Source organism: Phaseolus vulgaris, chromosome 11 (assembly GCF_000499845.2).
Source record: "Phaseolus vulgaris cultivar G19833 chromosome 11, P. vulgaris v2.0, whole genome shotgun sequence".
In the NCBI taxonomy this organism is placed as follows: Eukaryota; Viridiplantae; Streptophyta; class Magnoliopsida; order Fabales; family Fabaceae; genus Phaseolus; species Phaseolus vulgaris.
Window position 1 is genome coordinate 42,506,202 of NC_023749.2, and position 20,033 is coordinate 42,526,234.

At 35.3% G+C, this 20,033-nt stretch overlaps 1 protein-coding gene across 2 annotated transcripts; it reads right to left on the reverse strand.

The window, feature by feature from the left end:
• Positions 1-4,152: 4,152 nt before the first annotated feature.
• LOC137818681 (universal stress protein PHOS34-like) lies at positions 4,153-9,469 on the reverse strand. 2 transcript variants are annotated; one of them, XM_068622357.1, is made up of 3 exons: positions 8,582-9,469; positions 4,728-4,772; positions 4,153-4,464 (listed from the first exon to the last, which is right to left on the reverse strand). In XM_068622357.1, the coding sequence occupies exons 1-2, from the start codon at positions 9,306-9,308 to the stop codon at positions 4,765-4,767; spliced, it is 735 nt and encodes a 244-aa protein (XP_068478458.1). In that variant the 5' UTR covers positions 9,309-9,469; the 3' UTR covers positions 4,153-4,464; positions 4,728-4,764. The 2 variants fall into 2 exon arrangements, with proteins under 2 accessions (XP_068478458.1, XP_068478377.1); XM_068622276.1 differs by having other exon boundaries at positions 4,153-4,531; positions 8,582-9,457.
• Between the last annotated feature and the right edge of the window lie 10,564 nt (positions 9,470-20,033).

Genomic DNA, 20,033 nt, shown 5'->3' on the forward strand with positions numbered 1-20,033 from the left:
ATTTTACTACTTAAAAGCCCCTTTTACTTTTTATTATTCTTGTGGATTTATATTAAACTCAAATATTTGAGAGGTGTCCCTCCTTTCATGCTATGAATCCCAATTTTTATATTATGTGATTCAAACCTAGGGATTAAAACATTAAAACATCAATCCTCAATATTTATACCCCACCTTATATGTTCAAACGTAGGGACTAAAACATTTAAAACATAAATGCAAAAGTATTTATACTTCCTTTTGTGGATTCAAACCTAGGAGGTTAAAACATTTAAAACTGTACCTGTGTGGAAGGAAAGAGGGGACCTAGGTAACACAATTTGGTGACGTGTCGGTATCAACTGGTTGTCTACTGACTATCTTCAAGCTTCCTTCTTTCCTTTTTGGACTCAGACGGACGGAGGTACCTACGATTGTACTCCGACGTTCAAGTCAGTACTGGTATTTTGGATGTATTCTTGCAGAATAAAAAACGTACATTGCACCTTTGCGGAAGTTCTATTTATAGTGTTACTTATGGATTTTCTCTGTGATGGGTTGAATATCAGTTAACTGATATGCATCATGGTCCCTCATTAATGGGGAGGTATATTGGTATTTAAGAAATACCTGCAATGTCTTTCGGTTAATCAATATTTAACTGATTTTGCAGAGATGTTTCCACATGCTTCGGATATAATTATGATTCATTAAATACTATTGTAACGACAGTTACTCTCATTTAATGCGGGACTTTTGGTGCTCGTTCACTCGGTCGGCCGGTGATTATGTCCTGAACAGGATCGTCAATACCGACCAGTACAAAAACATGGAATCTCCAATATTTAAAACGAGTGTCATGCTTAAGAAGAAGATGATGAAGAGAGAGGTGGAGATAATGCATTCAGACGTCGCCCGTAAACTGAGTTTCACATAAGCCTCTCGCTCTCTCTTTTCTAAATTGTTGAACCTTGGATTTCAAATGAACTCCATTAGTAGATTTAATTTGAGAACCTACCTTAAATTCGTTGGTGGATTCAGTGCATTTTAAATTTGTTGGGCAAATAGCAATTTGCTGAGTGAAAATTAACCAGAAAAAAATTCTAATTTATGGGCTCACATCGTTTAATGGATTTACTTTCATTGAGCATAATTAAATTCACTGAATGAATGATGCAAAAACTCTATATTTTTCCTTTCTTTTATTTTTTACATAATTTCATCGTACGGATTTAATGGAGTGAAAAGTCATCAAATCTATGTCCCAAATTCATTATCCAAAACTCATTTTGTTGGGTGGATCCATAGAGAATAAATGTTCAACACTATTCTAAATATGATAAACAAAACATGTTGATGGTGTTGTTTCACGTAAGTAACTTGGAAAGTTTTCTAGATGTTATATTGTTACCTTTTTTAAAAATTGACATAAAAGAATAAACATATTGCAATCAATTATTGGGAAATTAGGAGCTTTTATGAAAGGCCGAAGAATCAAACTTAATTTCATTTAGTTCGTCTGTAAATATCAAGAACTGCTAGTGAAAGAAATGAATTAATAAAAAAATATTTGTGATTAGAAAGGTTTAGCCTAAATGTGATCCATTACATTGGGCATTTATAGGGTTTGAATTTAAAATTTAAGTGGTTATATATTTACACTTACTTACTGTGTGTACATTTATTAATAATTAAATCGAATCGAATTGGTTTTAAACTAACTATACACTTTTGATTTTGCACTAATGCAAATAAACGAAAAAAAAAATTCAAATAAAAAAAATTCTATTTGCAAAACTACAATCTATTTCAATATGGTCTTATGCAAAACTAAATATTTATTAATTTTGGGGGTCACCTACCACAGTCATTTAGGAATGAATTTTCCAAAAAGAGAAATACGCATTCCAAAAAGTACACACAAAAAAAATAGAGATGAACAAAAATATAATAAATCGGAAACGTGAAGATTAGAAAAGAAAACTTGTGTTTGCATTAAGGGAGATTAGAGTAAATACTAGAAAAAGATTATTGAAGTATTTAACGTGATGATTGTGAAAATATTCTAATTTTTAATGATGTAAAATTTAAATTTACTATAAGAAATTTAAAATTTAAAATATGAATGATTTTTTGTGTGTAAATTTTAATTAATTAAAATAATATAAAATTAAAATTATAAATAAAAAATAAAAAATAAAAAATAAAAATAAAATAATGATAATAAAAATAATAAATTAAATACTTTTGTGTTATATTAAAAATTTATTTTACTATTCATTTTATTAATTAATATTATTTAATTTTATTAATAATATAATTAAATATTTTTGTTAGTTAAGTTTATTTATTTAGATAATTTTAATATTATTTATGATTATTTCATTTGTATTATATTAATTATATTTATTTTATTTATATAAGAATATTTTATTATTATTTTTATATTTATATTATAATTTGATAATTTTTTTATTAAAATTTATTGCTATGCATACAGATTAAAAGAACATAATTCTATTTTGTTTGAAGCTAACGTCCTGATTTTTCTTTGCAAACTGAAGATATGAACAGTACTAATTCATAACTTAGTCACTCCCTTTTTTTCATCAAATTAATAGATCAAAACCTAATTTATTCTCACTTTCCGTCGTCGACAACAGTAGATCAATCTGTTGAACTAAACACAATGTTAAAGTCAACATATCTGTATTTTATATTATGGACCATGACATGTGTACTCCCATAATTTTATCTTCCTACCCTCACCTATTTTATGGAAAAAACTTTATTATTTTTTTTTATTCTCTAGGTACTTACAAAAAAATTATTTAAATAGACTATCACTATTGAAGATTGTTTTAATTATGTGAAAAAGGGAATTTGCAAATTTGTTTAATGTTAAACTTAGAAAAAAAATTATCCTATTAAAACTCTCCATTTTTAGATACTTGAAACAAAGCCCTTTGCTCATGTTGATACACCCATTAACAAAGACCAGCAAAAAATGTTGTATAAGAATTGTTAGAAATTAGAATAGACAACTAATTAGTCTAGCTTCACCCACAAAGTGCCCTAATGTCTAAAATTTAAAATTTAGTGGAATGTAATGCTTCCATGACTAAACATGCCACGTGGTCCAAAATAAATATAATTTAATTTAAACAAGTAATGGAGGGTTTTACTTCCTGCAACCTCATAATTACTAATTGAACCTTATATTAAGAGGGGAAAAAAACTACTACTATCGGCAGCCACCACTGCACCGTTTATTATACCCCCGTTCTCCGTTACTGCTGCAGTCTTCGAGAGGGAAAAGAATAATTGATAAGCTCTAAAAGATTTATTTTGAATGGTTGTTCTAGAAAATTCATTCATGAAAGTATCTTGTGTTTTCCAAAATTTGTTCAAAAAATACTATTTCATAATTTTCATTCCAAAATTCAATTCATGTTTCAGAAAGTTAGTTCTAAAAATCCTATATTCTTGTTCTCAATGTCATGTTCTAATAATTAGAGAAAACTTATTCCAGAATATTTTTGAAATAAATAATCCGAAATTAGGAGGATGCAGAAAGAAAAAACCGTAGTGGGGGAATAATGGTTCCCTTATTCTCAAGTCTCTTCTTTTATTGGATCTTCAATCCGAATGTAAACGAGATATTGAAGGCGATTTTCAGAATATGCTCAAGAAACATAAATGTATACTTACCAGCTGTTTATCTTAATCAGTTCAGATTAAACATATAATTGATGATTCCCACATTCAATATATTCTCTGCCTATAATTATTGTGTTATCTTGCTATATTATTTAGTATCCATGGTTTTTCATGTTTTATCTCACTAGAAAATGGAAAAATAATTACAGTAGTTACAATTTCAGTAAATTATTAATACTAAAGACTTCTACAATTTAGCATTTTCCTAAAATTAAATGTCAACTCACAAAAACTGTTTGATTTTCAATTTTGAAATCAAGTGTATTTTATAATAGCAATAATTAATGGTTGATTGATTGATCAACATACCTAAATTCTCACTCACCAATTCTAATTTATTTCAAGGATTGAGTAACACCATTCAGTGAATTATCACCGTTAACATTATTTTACCTCAGTTCATGTGTCTAAGGGGTAAACCTGTTGTCATGCTCAAAACAAAAGAGTCATTCATGGTTCAATCAACATAGCTCTATAACATTATCTAAACAAGTGGTCATAATGATAATCCGGTTTCCCACAACATACAGAATGGGAAAATAACCCCAAAAACAGTCACATGCAAACTTGTACATCTACATGAAAGTATATACCACTTCGTAACAAAAAAACATTCTTCCAAAGCCTAAAGGAACCCAGATCATATCAAGCCATACAAAATCATCCATAATCTTTCCACAGGAAATGCTCTAAGTACAACCTGACAGGAAGAGAAAGAGAGCACTCTACAACCATTTCCACCTATCCCTTCGGATCAGAAACATTCTGTAATCCAGTGAAAAAAACTATCACAAGGGCGGAATGAAGATGTATGGGATTTATGAAGACATTACTACATAAGAAAGCATAAACAAAAACAGCATCAAAGGTTGTTAACTATAGTGAAACAAGTACTTTGGGCCCAAACAAAAAGAACAAAGGAAAAAATAATGCGCTTGACTTGACACCATCCAATGACAAAAATATAAAACAAAATTCTTTTACATCCAAATGCACAAAGTAGGGACAAAAAGGAGCTAAGCGCATACCTTCAGAGACAGGGATGAAGTGATGAGTTGGCTCCAACTAATCCTCTGCCCAAAGCAACCAACAAATATGAAGTTAATTTTCAACTTCACAAACAGCATAAATGAATTGCACATCAATGACAAAGACAAGCAAATATCAATAATCAAATATAGTGAAATCAAGTGCAGATATGACTATTTTAAATAAGTGGAACATACAAATCACATTCATGTGTTAGAAGACTTCAAAGTAACCAAAGCATACTTAAAATGATTTTTTGATCGAAATAAATTTATCAAATCAACATTCAAACCCACAAATACATTAAATATTCATATTAACAGAAACTTCAACATTCAACCCTAGAATACATTAAATATTCGTATAAACAGAAACTATCTAGTTTTCATCCTGAGTTGATTTATGGCATATGCGTGACAAACCAACAAGAAGTGCAGATAAAACAAGAAAAACACAGCAGTGTATTTCAAATCTAGCAAAGCTCATCAAATGCTGTATTGAGAGTGTTACATCTGAGACAAAAAAGAGAAGTGGAAAACCATAAACAACAAATGATAAATTAAATTGATCATTGTGGCTTACATACTTTCCTTAGAAAAATGAGTAAAAGGCAGTTAACTTTAATATCTTCCTTTAAAAACCCACAACAACTTGCATTTACTCCAAATCCAGAACAAGCTAACATGTTAATCAAGCATGTGCTATGTATGGTAACTTAGCAGTATGACTACATAAACAAACAACAACAGAGACCACAGAAGGCAAAGAAAACTCAATTTTCTTTTAGAATTCATATCTCCCTGGTTGCTTTTCAAGTACATCATTTTATAGGCCAAATGAAAGACACTCTAAATTCCATATTAATCCTCACTAAGGAACCCTTCATGCCCACTAATAATTAACTCCCACTAGTAATTAACTACTATATGCATCATTATTTCCCACCATGTAAACATAAATGATTCACCTTGTTGTATTATTTTATGTTTCCACGTGATCATTCAACCACTTAATTAGAAACATAATAAATAATAAAAGTTACAAAAGAAAAAGAAAACATAATTATATTGACCCTTTAAAGACCATATCAATTTTCATCTTTAACAAGTTAGGAACTCGAAGAAATCTAGTGACTAATCTACGCATTGAAGGAACCTGATCAACAACTAAAATTTGGTAACATACATGATTAAAACTCGAGTGTAGGCTTCTCAGAATTAGGACCATGCTTATCAAGTTTTTTGTTGTTGTCCTCCAATGAATCCAACACCAAAAATCTCTTCAATTCTTCTACTGTAGCCAAGCCTTTGCTACGTGTGAGATCATATCATCATTGGTTTGTGTTAGAAAGGCTACTCTGAGTTGCATCAAAGATATGTTGAATGTTATTAGCAAAAATATTTGAACCTTTTTTTGAAAGGAAGAACATGTCTTAAACAATGTCAAAATTTCTAAGACATCCTCTTCAACTAATTTCCTTAAAACAACACATAATTAGAAGTCTAGTTTCTGCCACTGAAGTTTTTCTTTATCCGAAACAGCAATGACATCTTTCTCCAAATGGATGTAGACCAAAATAAATAGTTTTTCAAATTGAGCTTTGGTGTGGTAATAGTAGGAGTAGTAGAAAAAGTAGAAGTCGTTCCAAAGTCAACCACAAATGGATTTAAGGACAAAAGGAAAAACCCTAGCCTTGAAGGGAATAAATCCTAGTCATGAACTACTCTACCAACGAACCACAAGGAAAAAAGGGAAAAAAACATGTCCAGAAGGTGCCGACGAGACAAACGACGGCGGTCGAATGTGATTCTGACACGGAGAATACAACACGTGGGAGACACACGCCTAATGAGCAATTGGCGGTGCATGGCAACGCATCAAAGAGATTTTGAATAAGTAACCACCAATGATGGGTCATGCTATAAGGATGAAAAAGGGGGACCAGCCCGGTGGGTAGACGTCATTTAGGAGAGATGAGTCAACTTTTTGAACCCTCTAGCCCATATTGGCTCCGACGAGCCACATACAGGGCGAGATAGCCCACCAACCTGCTCTTCTTTATTTTTTGCACTTTTAAAGAGAAATATCAGGCTTTTGAAATTAAAATGGGTGGTGATCAATGTTTTATATAGAATTTCATTTACATTAATTTATTTATATATCATTTGATTCATTGAAATATTGTTGATATTTATTTTATTTTGCTAGGCATTAAACATTCTTTCATTCGAATATTAAAGTTTAATTCAATTTTATAGCTCTTTCTTACATTTTTATTTAACTACAACCAAGTACATAGATCCAAAATAAAAAAATTACAAAAGAAAGAAAAGAATTGAAAGTGGTGGGCCAACTCGCCAACCCAGCCTACGATGGAATGGGATACTAATTTCAGACAGTATAACCTTAGTGGGCCAGCCCGGCACAACCCACTTTTGGCGGGCTAGTGCATGGTACGAGCTAGAATAGGCTGAACTAGTCGTATTTCCACCCCTAGTCATGCTCCTTACGATGACCTAATCATAAGTTTTCCGAAAGAAAGACGACGACAACAGCGATGATGAGAACAACAACGATGGCGAATGGCAACGACACTTGCTGGACAATTGCGACAACTATCAGGGATAGAGATCAGAGGTGACCAGGGCTCCAGATACCAACTTGGATAGATAAGATGGAGAAGATATAGGATATTCAACTTACACTATTTTACCTATATATATGGCAAGGCACCTTACCGTATACCCTAAGCCTAAAGCTAGGTACATAGAAAAGAAAAAAGTAATAAAATAACATTCAATTTCAACAATACCTAGTCCAATCAATTCACAATCAATTTGGATGCATTTGCAATCACATGTCATCAACAAATAAGAAACCATACAATAACCTTTAGAAACAAAAACATCCACACCATTAGAGTAGTTTGTCACCATTCAAACATCTTCAAACCCTGTCCACACTGATTCTTGAACCATTGCATGGCAGGAGCTCACGTCTCACAATATTAAAACAATCCACTTAATGATTCAAGACAGAAACACCCTCAATCCCTAAACCTATCATGTTAAACTCCACCAACCAAAACCCAACCCTTTTCTTTGCCTTACAACAAGATAATAGAACCCACAATATCCCCACTAACCTCGATCAACCAAAACCAAAACCTGATACCCTATCACAACCCTACTCAAGATGCACTTGTCATCATTCTATCCAACAACAAAATCACCAAGCTATCACATCAATCCATAACATTACAATAATCACGTTAACTATATTCCAAAATTCTAAACACACGGTCCTTGACATTGCAGACAAATGCAGCAGCAACGCAATAAGAGAATCCAAAATATTGAAGTTGCAACAGAACTCATGGTCACAGACCTCTTTTAAAACCAAGCCATATTCCAATAAGCAATGTTTTAACAGTCCACGAACACCATGAATATAGAAAGGTTTAAAGGTCAACGTTTGGCGTTTCATTTTATTGGGTCCCGAAGACTGCAACTGTGTCCGCATTTTCCAACAATATCAAGAAAATGAGTGTTGGCAGAACACTCTCTAGCCCATACTATATAATTAATTGAAAATTATTGAAAACCTCAAAAATTTATTAAAAGCTACGAATCAATAAGGAAAAAGACTTGTTAAACATGAGGTGCAGGGACTTGCCAAAATTTGTAAATTATAATAAATTTTTGTAATCAAGAGACTATGTTTGCCAACATATTTCAATATTTCCAAAAACTTCAACCGAACCACAGTAGTTAATTAATGTATTCAAAAGACAAAAGGCAGTGTAAAACCGTGAAGACAAGCTTAACCAATGAAGAAGCTAAAAGCCCCTAACCTTTCTTGTGGGGCTGGACCACCGCCTCGCTCCCATCCCCCTCCTTCACCGCCACAACGGCCTCAGCCGTCGCAGCAAGATCATCAGGATAACGCACAACAACCACAGGACAAACACAGTGATGCACACAGTAATCACTCACACTCCCAAGCTTCCCATCGCTCCCGCGCCTCACAGCACCAAACCCACGGCTCCCCATGATGACCGCGCTCAGCCCGAGCCTCTCCACCTCCAAACACAGTCTCTCCTTCATGTCGTGGTCCTTCACGATGTGGATCTTGAACGGAATCTGCACTTCCCTTAACGGTTTCGCGAGATCCGCGGCCTTCGACGCCGTGAACGCGTCGAAGTCGTCCTCCAGCTTGCGCTTGCTGGTGTGGTCGTTATTGTTCACAGCGTTAACGGCCTCCTCATCGGAATTCGGGTCGGTGTTTATGGAGAGGTCGATAGAGCCCCAGTCGGCGCCGAAGAGGACGTTAGTAGGGCTGACGTGGAGCAGGATCACGGCGTCACCGGGACGGATGTAGTGATGTACGGCCCAGCGCACCGCGTAGGCGCTCTCGTCGGAGAGGTCCACGGCCACGCCGATTTTGCGGCGCGCGCCGGCGGTGGGCGTGGGGGTTGCCCCCGCAGGGGAGGGGTGACGGGGTGAAGAGGGATGGTGGATTTTGATTTGGGGCAGCTGCGGGTCGGAATCCAGTGCAGGAAGGTTCTGGTAAGGCTGCATTTTTTTCAAGGTTCTACAGACTTTTTTTTTGTTTTGCTTACTTAGTGAGAGAAGAAGTGAAGAACTGTTTGAAGGAATGAACCGTGTTTGTGTTTTGTTTGTTGGAAAAGTTGAAGTGACTGTGTTTGTGCTTTGTTTGTTGGAAAAGTTGAAGTGACGGTGTCTGTGTTATGAATATATATATAGAAGGGAACAACGAGTTGGGCTTTGGGTTAACTTGGTTGGGCCTACGTGATGACCCACTTGTATGATCTTTCTTCTTGAGAGTTTTGAGAGGAAGTTTCTCAAATATGATATAACATTACTCTTTCAATAATTTATTTCACATAATATGACTACGTTTTACCTTCTTAGAAAAAAAAAAGGACTATGTAATCTTGTAAGTATGTTAAATAAAAGTTACTAGATTTCATTAAACGTTGATGTTGAAATCAAGATGAAACACTTGTAACTATATGTTTTTTTTTTTCAATTAGTGCCAAAAAAACAAGCATATTAATATATGATTAACTGAAATTGCATTTAAAGCTTGTGTGTGTTCATTCAATTATTTTCTAATGTTTTCTACTAATGTTAATATAGATTATTAAAAAGTTTTAAGAAATAAATTAATAGTATTCAGGAACAGATAAATATTTCTCTCTTCAAAATCGTTTTGGTGCGGCTAGGATTTGTGTGGGTGATCGTTCATTCTCCAGTTTGGTGGTGGACGGTGGCGGCGCAAAGGTCGTGGGTGCTGGTCGGTGGCGGCGCGGCAATCTGTCGAGATGCTGGCGATGGCGCGACGACTCTCTTTGTCTGCATCCAATGTGTATTCTTTCCTTCAATTTCTTCTTGAAAATTCTATTGCACACAAACAAAGTTGCCACCTTTTTCAAGTAGTCAGTTCTAATTTGTGGTAAAGTCAAGATATTTATCAAAATTTGTACTAAAGTCAAGATTTTTATCAAAATTTGTGGTAAAGTCAAGCTTTTTATCAACATTTATGGTAAAGTCAACATTTTTATCAAGAAACGTGTGCGGGTACTATTGGCGGGGGTGTCAAAGCATTGCATACCAAGAAAGTTGTCTCCTTTTACATGTAGCCACATCTAATTTAAGGTAAAGTCCAAATTTTAATAAAGAAACGTGTGTGGGTGCTGCAGGCGGTGTGTCAAGGCATTGCACACAACAAAAGTTGCCACCTTTTATGCCTACTCTGGTGCAGCTGGTGCGCAAAGGTGGTGCGGCCAATGGGACAGTGATGGTTGGGGTGGGCTGGTCAGCAGCTTATTAGCCTTTGAGAATGGTGGAGGGTTCTACGGGTTTCCTCATCTCATGGGCTTGTTTGATAGATCGAGAAGTGTTTCCTAATAAGAAAGTGTTTGTTATGCCAAGTGAAATGAAGACTTTTGCTCAGGCTTTGGGAAAAACATGTGGCATTCCTTTGTCCTAACTACCTACTCCTTGTATTAAGGGAGACATGGTTGTTGTCCGGGTTGATGAGGAAGATTACTTGGCTAGTCTTGAAGATTGCAAGACCCATCTACATGGTCGAATTATTCTATCTAAGGGGGATAAACCTCTCTCACACCTTGATTTAACTAAAAAACTGCAGCTTGTGTGGAAGGCTATTGAACCGTGGAAAGCAATCCCTCTTGGGAAGGGTTTTTATGAGTTTAAGTTATCTTCTTTAGAAGACATGCGGTGGGTTCATTGCAATTATCTCCTGGTTTCTTAAGATTGTTTGCTTGGACAAAAGACTTTGTTCCATTTACTATGAAGAGTACTAAAATCCAGGTCTGGGTTAGAATCTACCATTTTCCTTTGGAATATTGGAGACCAAGGGTGATAATTTTCATCACCAGAGGCATTGGTACTCCTTTGTCTTTGGATGATCATACCATGAGAAAAAATAGGGGTTTGTTTGCTAGAGTGCTGGTGGATATTGATTTGTTGTCCCCTCTTTCCGACCAGCTCTTGGTTGAATGTTTAGACTTTGCTTTTGTAGCCGACGTGGAATATGAATGGCTCCCTTCATTTTGCTCTCACTATAAGATGATTGGGCATGAGCTTGCTCAGTTCCGCGTGATTCATGATCAAGGTCGTGTTCTTGGACCTCAACATAAGCCTTTTCAGAAGAAAACTCTTGATTAACGGGAACAGAGGAAGGTCGTTATTCCTAAACAACATAAAGAGTATCGGAAGAAAGATCCGCAAACGAAGCTCGTGGAAAGCCCTATTATTAGAATATATGGCCTTAAACAATAGGGGGTGAATTGTTTATGAAATATTTTCGCAAACTTTGAAGGTATAATGAAGTTCAAATCAGAATCACATATATAGAAATCCAGAAAGCAATCAATTACAGAAAATCAACCGGTTGTTTTTGCGATTCAACCGGTTGTTTATATCAGCAGAATTGAAAACAACTTAAAAGCGTAATTTAAATGAGTTCAGGGTAAGAGAAAAACACACAAGTAATTTATACTAGTTCACTCTTATGCCAAGAGCTACATCCAGTCCCCAGAAACCACTGGGTATCTACTATGCAATCAAAATCCAGATTACAAACACACCACCAAAGAAGTGACCTTGAACACCTCAAGTCACACCACAGAAATCAGAACACCCTCTGATTATGCACCTACACACCAGTATTCAGAAATACAAGAGATACAGAAAGGATTACACCTGATGAAGATCAAATCAAAAGATTACAGCAATCCTATTCCACTTCTTTGAGAAAACCCAAAAGCTTGAATGCAAATCTTGAAAACTCAAATCTGTTTTCACACTTTCACAAAATGTCTCAAAACTGTTATCAAACTTTAAGAGAGTATAACAACCTCTTTAAATACTCCAAAAGCTGTTAAAAACATTTAAAGCAGGAGCATATTCAGTTAGAAAACATTTAAAGTTGATTTGCAAACATAACAGAAATTTTGTTATGGATTTTCAACAAACAATCAGTTGAATCCTCGAAACAACCGATTCAATTGGTTTGACAACAAAGTCAACCAAGTCAAACTACTTCAAACCCTTTTCAAAAACCTCGAAATGATAAACAACTGATTGAAACGACAAAAGAACATGTTGTTTTTCCACTTCATAAAACAAACTTTTTCAAAAAGGTTTTGATTTCAAACTATTTTAGATTCAAACAAAGAGTGAATTACACATCATTCTACCCAAAACCCACCCACACACACAACAACTCCAGCCTTCCATCAAACACCATGGATTTGTAGACATCAAAGCTTCAAGATCATCTTTGATCAATAATCTCCTTCTATTTGATGAACACAAATCCCTGGTTGCTTATGTTGATCTGTTTAAATCTGAACTAACACCTGCAAAATAGAAACTATACAAACACAGAGCATATAAAGTAGCAGGTTATCAAGGCACACTTACTAGTTTAAAGCATAATTAAAACAACAACAAAACTAGTCTAAAAAGGTGCCAAAAATAGTGAGTGTAGCAGCAGCAATGCAACAGAATTATAAACTTCAAATGAGAGTTTGTAGCAGCAGCATACACAACACATAAACCAACACCTTCTCCCCAATGAATAAAGGGATAAAAACTTAATTAAGAAATAAATTGTCCAAAAATTAAAGCAAGATAAGCATAAACAATAACTAAACTTTGTTTCAATCTTCTTTTCTATACTGCAGCTCAAATAGTTGGTTTTGAACAGCTTCAATCTGTTCATCATGGTTCTGGAAACGTGTATCCATGCTTTGGAATTTTTCATCAAAGTTCTGAAAATTTGTAGCACATAATTCATGGAGATTCCTTTGGTTTTCAGCAAAGTTGTCCATCCTATTAACCATAAACCTCTCAAAAGGAGACATTGAGAGAATCCTTTCTCCTTAATTTCCAACACTTGTTCCAGTACCTATATCAGCAACAACATGTTCTTCTTGAGCATCAACTCCAACACCTTCAGCAACATCAAGATCTTCCTCTTCTTGTCCAGCTTGCACACCACTTGAGGAACCACCTTGATCACCATCTTTGCTCACTCATTTTCCACCAATCTTGGTGAAACTCATCTTGCTAAGTGAACCATTGTTCACTTCAAGAGATGATTTCACAACTTTAGTTTGTTCTTCCTCAAGGTCCACTTCAAAATAATTCAAGAATTTAGAAATCAATACAGCATATGGATAGTGATAGTCACTTAACCTCATTGATTTCTGCATGTGTTCCTTGATGATGTGGATCCAATTGATCTTGACCTTGTTCATAATGCAATACATGTAGAAAAGATTCTCCTCAACAAGCACAAAATGATTGTTCCCCCTAGGTTTGAGCATCCATGTCACAATCAAGGCAATTAGCCTTTCATTTAACTTAAGACCTCCCACTGAAAATTTTCTCACTTTAGCTTGAGGATTCTTCAAGCAATTCTTGTAAAATTGAATTTTGTTAAATTCCTCTATCACACCCATGTTCCCTTTGTTGATTCGTAGTGATGGCAGTCCATACTTCATGTGTAATCTCCATATCAACCCCTTTTACATGAGAAACAAGGTTATTTCCAACAAATTGGAGGTTGGTATAAAATATCTTTATAAAATCAAGATAAATGTTCCCTGACATCTCCAAGAACCTCTTCAACATTTGTTCCTTGAGAAGACTTCTCAGCTCAGCCAGCTTCTGCTCCTTTAACCAATTGAAAGAGATAACCTTTGGGTTGTTTATTGTCTTCCTACTTGTTTCATGAAGATATTTCTCAATCTTTTCATCTTCACCCGAGAACCATGCCTCAATGCGTCCTCCCCTTCTTACAATCCTTGTTTTTATCCTCTTTGATGAAGGGGATGTTGGTTCCATGAAGACAAAGAAAAAAACTGAAAAGCAGAATGAGATTTGTGGCAGATTTACAAACCAACAAGAGATGTGGCAATGGGTTATTTTTTTGAAGAAAAACAACTACATGAATTTATATAGTCACAGAAGACAGTTCCAATCCTTGAAATTTAGTGGGTTTAAGTCTTCAAGAAAGAGAATTTGGTCCAAGACTACACATTGGCACGTCACTCAGTGGCAGATTTCACATGGAAGCACATGAAGACTTTGACTAGTTATAAAGGTTCTTAATTTTCCAAGAAATTATGGAATATATTCCATTTATGACAAAAGTAACACCCTTTTGAACGAAATCAGACCCATGATAAATGCACTTTGACCCATAAATACTTGAAGAAAGAATCCTTTGCAGACAGAATGCAAAAAAAAAAAAATCAATTTAATACAGTGTTGTCAGGGAGAAACAATCGGTTGTTTCGTGAAAACAATCGATTGTTTTTCTGTGATAGCAACTGAAGCATTTCACAGATTCAGAATTGACAGGCAAAGATGAATTAGAAAGGAAGGCTTTATATACACCTTACATAGATGAAAGATAAAGACATCAATCAATATTTTTCATACTACAGAATTAAAGAAAAATTCAATAGAAGAATATAAAAACAAGGAAAGTCTTATCCTTTTGACAAAGTAGTTCTTTCAATAAGTCATTGTTCATGATCAAGAAATTTCACTTGGCTTCCAAGAGGACTAAGCTGGTACTACACAGTAATTTGAAGTCCAGAGGATCCCTTCATAAGCTTGATATTGTGAATCAAGACTCCTTGATCTCTTAGTAATCCTGCAAAACCATGAAATCAAGCAATAAGATTTGGTCCCCTTACAAATGTGGGTCCTTTGACATTAACTTTATCACGAGGAACCTCAAAATTTTTGGGAATCCATCTCATAACACCTTTAGGAACAAAATATTCCCTAATATTGCAGAATCTAACAGTGTGGCCTCTCTTCATGCAATAAAAGCAAGTAACAGCCGGTTGTTTTGATTTTTCAATCGGTTGTTTTTCTGGCAGTTTTGAAAAAGACTTTGAAAACTCATTCTTCTTGCCCTGTGGATTAAAACCTAAACCTGCTTTTCCAAAAACAAAATTTTGAGATGCCAAGACATTCTCAAATGGATTTACCCTTTGAAAGCCTATCCACAATTTTCACAAGGTAGTGAACCTTCTTTTCAAGAGATTCACAATTTTTCACAAACAAGAGAGTCACAGTTGCAAGAAAAGTTCTTGTAAAGCATTTCTAGATTTTCAAAATCAATTTTTGAATTCTTCAACTCTTTTTCCAGTGCCTTGACTATGTTTTCAAGCCAGTTATTCAACCATTTCAATCGGTTGTTTATGAGTGCCAAACGATTAGCTTCCTTATGTGTTTCTTTAAAATCTTGAAGAAGTTGACTATAAATTTCAACATTTAAAGAAGTACAAGAACTTACACTACTTTCATCATCCTCTTCCTTGGCCATCAAACACAAATTTGCTTTTTCATCTTCACTTGATGAGGAGCTAGATGAAAAGACATCATTTTCATCCCAAGCAATGTAGGCTTTTTTTGATTTTGCTTTCTTTTCCTTCTTGTTTGACTTCTTTTCTTTATTTGTGCATTCAGCCTTTATGTGTCCATGCTCTCCACAACCATAACAAGTATAATTGTTAGCATTAAAATCATTAGTTTTCTTGTTGCCATACCTTTCTTTATTGGAGTCTTTGTTGCGGTTCTTCTTCAAGAATTTGCCGAACTTTTTGGACAACAAACTAAGAGTTTCTCCTTCACTCTCATCACTTGAAACTTAATTGTTCTTGTGCTTGGCAGTTTTCAAGGCAATGTTTCTTACATGCTTATCTTTACTCTTTTGAATGTTGAGTCTATTCTTCTCCAACTCATGCTCCCTAAGCTTTCGAAACAAGGAGGTTGTAGTCAAAGATGTCAAGTCCCTTGATTATGAGATAGCTGTGACTTTAGGTTGCCAAGATCTATCAAGACATTTGAGAATCTTGATATTCAACTCTTCTTTGTCAAAGACTTTTCCAAGACTCATGAGGTGATTGACAATGTGAGTGAACCGCTTTTGCACATCCGCAATTGATTCTCCTTTGAGCATTTTGAACATCTCATACTCTTGAATTAGAGTATGTTTCATTGCCCTCTTTATATCGTTCGTTCCTTCATGAGTTACCTCTAGAATATCCCACATCTCCTTAGAAGATCCGCATTGAGAGACCCTGAAAAACTCATCAGAATTTAAGGCAAAGGTGATAATATTTTTTGCAATGCAATCAAACTTAGCTCTTCTGTTTTCTGCATCAGTCCATTGGTGTTAGAATGTATGGCTTTAAACTAGAGGGGGGTGAATGTTTTAAAGGGGGTTTTCAAAAACTTTATAGGATAGATTGAAATTCTTTGCAAGAAACCAGATTTAAAAATTCAGTTTGCCAAGAACAAAGCTCAAAACAGAAAAGCAACAGAAAAACAATCGGTTGTTTCGCAGAAACAATTAGTTGTTTATACCAGTAATATAACATCAACTGAAATTAAAGAGTTTAAGGAAGAGAGAATTGCACAAACAGTTTATACTGGTTCACTCTTAACCCAAGAGCTACATCAAGTTTCCCAGAAACCACTGGGGAATCCACTAGGTAATCAAATCCAGATTACATACACACACCACCAAAGAAGTGACCTTGATCCCCTCAAGACACACACTTCCTTTGGCTCAGCACATACACCACCAAGAATGTTGATCTTGACAACCTCAAGAGCACATAACCCTTCTTGGCTTTACAACACCAGAATGTACACAAATCACAGAACGAATTACACCGTTACAGAATCAACTGAAATCAATACAGAGTAATCATATTCCACTTCTCTCTTGAATAACCAAAGCTCAAGTTCAAACTCAAAATGCTTCAAAACTCTTTGAAAAACTCAAATATGTTTTTCTTTCTTGTTGTTTATTATAAAACATTAATAAACTATTTATAGTATTCAAATCTTGGTCAAAGCATTTAAAGCATGACCGTATTCAGTTATGAAATCAATTAAAGCTCATTTAACAAACAAAACTGTTTTTTGTTAGGATTCTAAACAAACAATCGGTTGAAATAGTGAATCAATCGGTTGTTTGGGTTTGACAGCAAGTCAACCATCCAAAACAGTTTTCAAACTTTTTCGAAAACACCTAACTATAAAACAATTGGTTGTTTCGACAAAATAACAGGTTGTTTTTCACTTAGTTTGAAAAAACACTTTAATCTTAAAAGATTTGAAAACACTTAAGCTTTAGATTCAACATAGAGTGGATTACAAATATAATCTACCCCAGATCCTCTTCTAAAGCACCTTAGCAACAACAAGCACATCTAGCCTTCCATCAAACACAAAGGATTTGGATTCTTCAAAGCTTGAACACACTTGATTCAACAATCTCCCCCTATTTGATGAAGACAAATCCCTGGTTGCTTGTGTTGGACTTGATTGAATCTGAAGCAATTCCTGTAAGAACAACATATATACAATCCAGTGTTTCCTACAATAGCAGGTTAGTTTTTCACATTTTGAAAACAATATACCAGACAAACAATCGGTTGTTTGCACGAAACAATCGGTTATTTCTGTCAGCAAAAGCAAAAACAATTATGATATCAGAGATTTTAGCATATTTAAAACACTTTTTCAGAGAAAGACACACAAGAACCAATCAATTCTCCCCCTGTTTTTCTTCACAATAGACTATAACATTTATAAGATAGTTTTAGGAAAGATTTTGAGAGTCAAGAATGTCTAACTCATTTCTTAAAAAGAAGAACCTTTCTTTTGGTAGTGGTTTTGTGAAGATATCAGCTAGTTGCAGTTTTGTCTCAATGAACTTCACTTCACAGTCTCTATTGTTCACATGATCCCTTATGAAATGATGGCGAATCTCAATGTGCTTAGTTCTTGAGTGCTGAATCTGATTTTTGGTAAGATTGATGGCACTTGTGTTGTCACACATCAAGGGAACCTTGCTAATCTTTAATCCAAAGTCTACAAGTTGCTGTTTAAGCCAGAGAATTTGTGCACAACAGCTTTCAGTAGCAATGTATTCAACCTCTGCAGTAGAGAGAGCCACACAAGCTTGCTTCTTACTATGCCATGAGATGAAACTTGAACCAAGAAGATGGCAAGTACCACTTGTGCTTTTTCTGTCCAACTTACATCCTGCAAAATCAGAATCTGAATAGCCAATTAAATGTATAGGAGAGTGAGAAGGATACCGTAGACCAACATTTGTTGTTCCTTTGAGATATTTCATAATCCTCTTTGCAGCTTTGAAGTGGGATTCCTTTGGATTTACTTGATATCTTGCACAAAGGCATACCGCAAACATTATGTCTGGTCTACTTGCTGTGAGATAGAGCAAAGAGCCAATCAAACCTCTATATTTTGTTTGATCTACCCCTTTTCCAGCAACATCTGCATCCATATAACAACTTGAGAGCATAGGTGTGCTTGCTTCCTTGCAACTCTCCATTTCAAATTTCTTGAGAATTTCTTTACAATACTTTGATTGACATAGAAAGATTCCATCCTTTGTTTGCTTGACCTGTAATCCAAGAAAGAAAGAAAGTTCTCCCATCATAGACATTTCAAACTCACCTTTCATAGCTGCCACAAATTCTTCACACAAACTATCTTGTGTAGCACCAAAGATGATGTCATCAACATAGATTTGCACAAGGATAATTTCAGAATTTGACTTCTTGATGAAGAGAGTCTTATCAATCATTCCTCTTTCATAACCATGTGACAAAAGGAAGTTGCTAAGCCTTTCATACCACTGCCTTGGAGCTTGCTTCAGCCCATACAAAGCCTTTTTCAGCTTGAAGACATGATTAGGGTGTTGATGATCTTCAAAGCCCGGTGGTTGATCCACATACACTTCCTCATTGATGTAGCCATTGAGAAAAGCACTCTTGACATCCATTTGAAAGAGTTTAAATCCACTCATACATGAAAAAGCCAGCAGGAACCTCATAGCTTCCAATCTTGCAACAGGAGCAAAGGTTTCCCCATAGTCAATTCCCTCCTCTTGATTGTAGCCTTTGGCAACTAGCCTTGCTTTGTTCCTTGTGATCATACCATCCTCATCCAGTTTGTTTCTGAAGACCCACTTCGATCCAATGATGTTCATCTCAGCTGTTTTAGGGACAAGAAACCATACCTCATTTCTTGCAAACTGATTCAGCTCTTCATGCATAGCTTCAACCCACTTTTCATCCTTGAGAGCTTCCTCAATTGACTTTGGTTCAATTTGAGAGACAAAAGCAGTGTGCTTGCAGAAGTTTGAGATAGAGCGACGTGTAGAAACACCCTCCTTTATCTGCCCAATGATGTTCTCCATTGACAAATTTCTAGGAATCCTCCATTCTTTGGGCAACTCACTCTGCTGCAGAATTTCAATCAATTGTTTCGAGCAATCAATCGGTTGTTTTTCTGCACAGAAGTCCAGCTTCTCCAAACTGATGTTCTGCTCATCCTCTTCAGCACTGTTCTTTGAGATTTGAATGCTCTTGCGATCCACTTCATCAAAAACCACGTGAACAGACTCTTCTACAGTCATTAGCCTCTTGTTGTAGATTCTATATGCATGACTATTTAGGGAATAACCAATGAAGATACCATGATCAGCTTTTTCATCAAATTTCCCTAGGTTTTCCTTTCCATTGTTTAGAACAAAACAGCTGCAACCGAAAACTCTGAGGTCATTGATGTTTGGTTTCCTTCCATTGAAGAGTTCATAGGGAGTCTTCTTCAAGATTGACCTTATTAGCACTCTATTCATCACATAGCAAGAGGTACTAACAGTATCAGCCCAAAAGTACTTGG

Excerpts from the sequence above, each read along its gene's own strand:
- LOC137818681 (XM_068622357.1), bottom strand. The coding sequence starts at position 9,308 with ATGCAGCCTTACCAGAACCTTCCTGCACTGGATTCCGACCCGCAGCTG.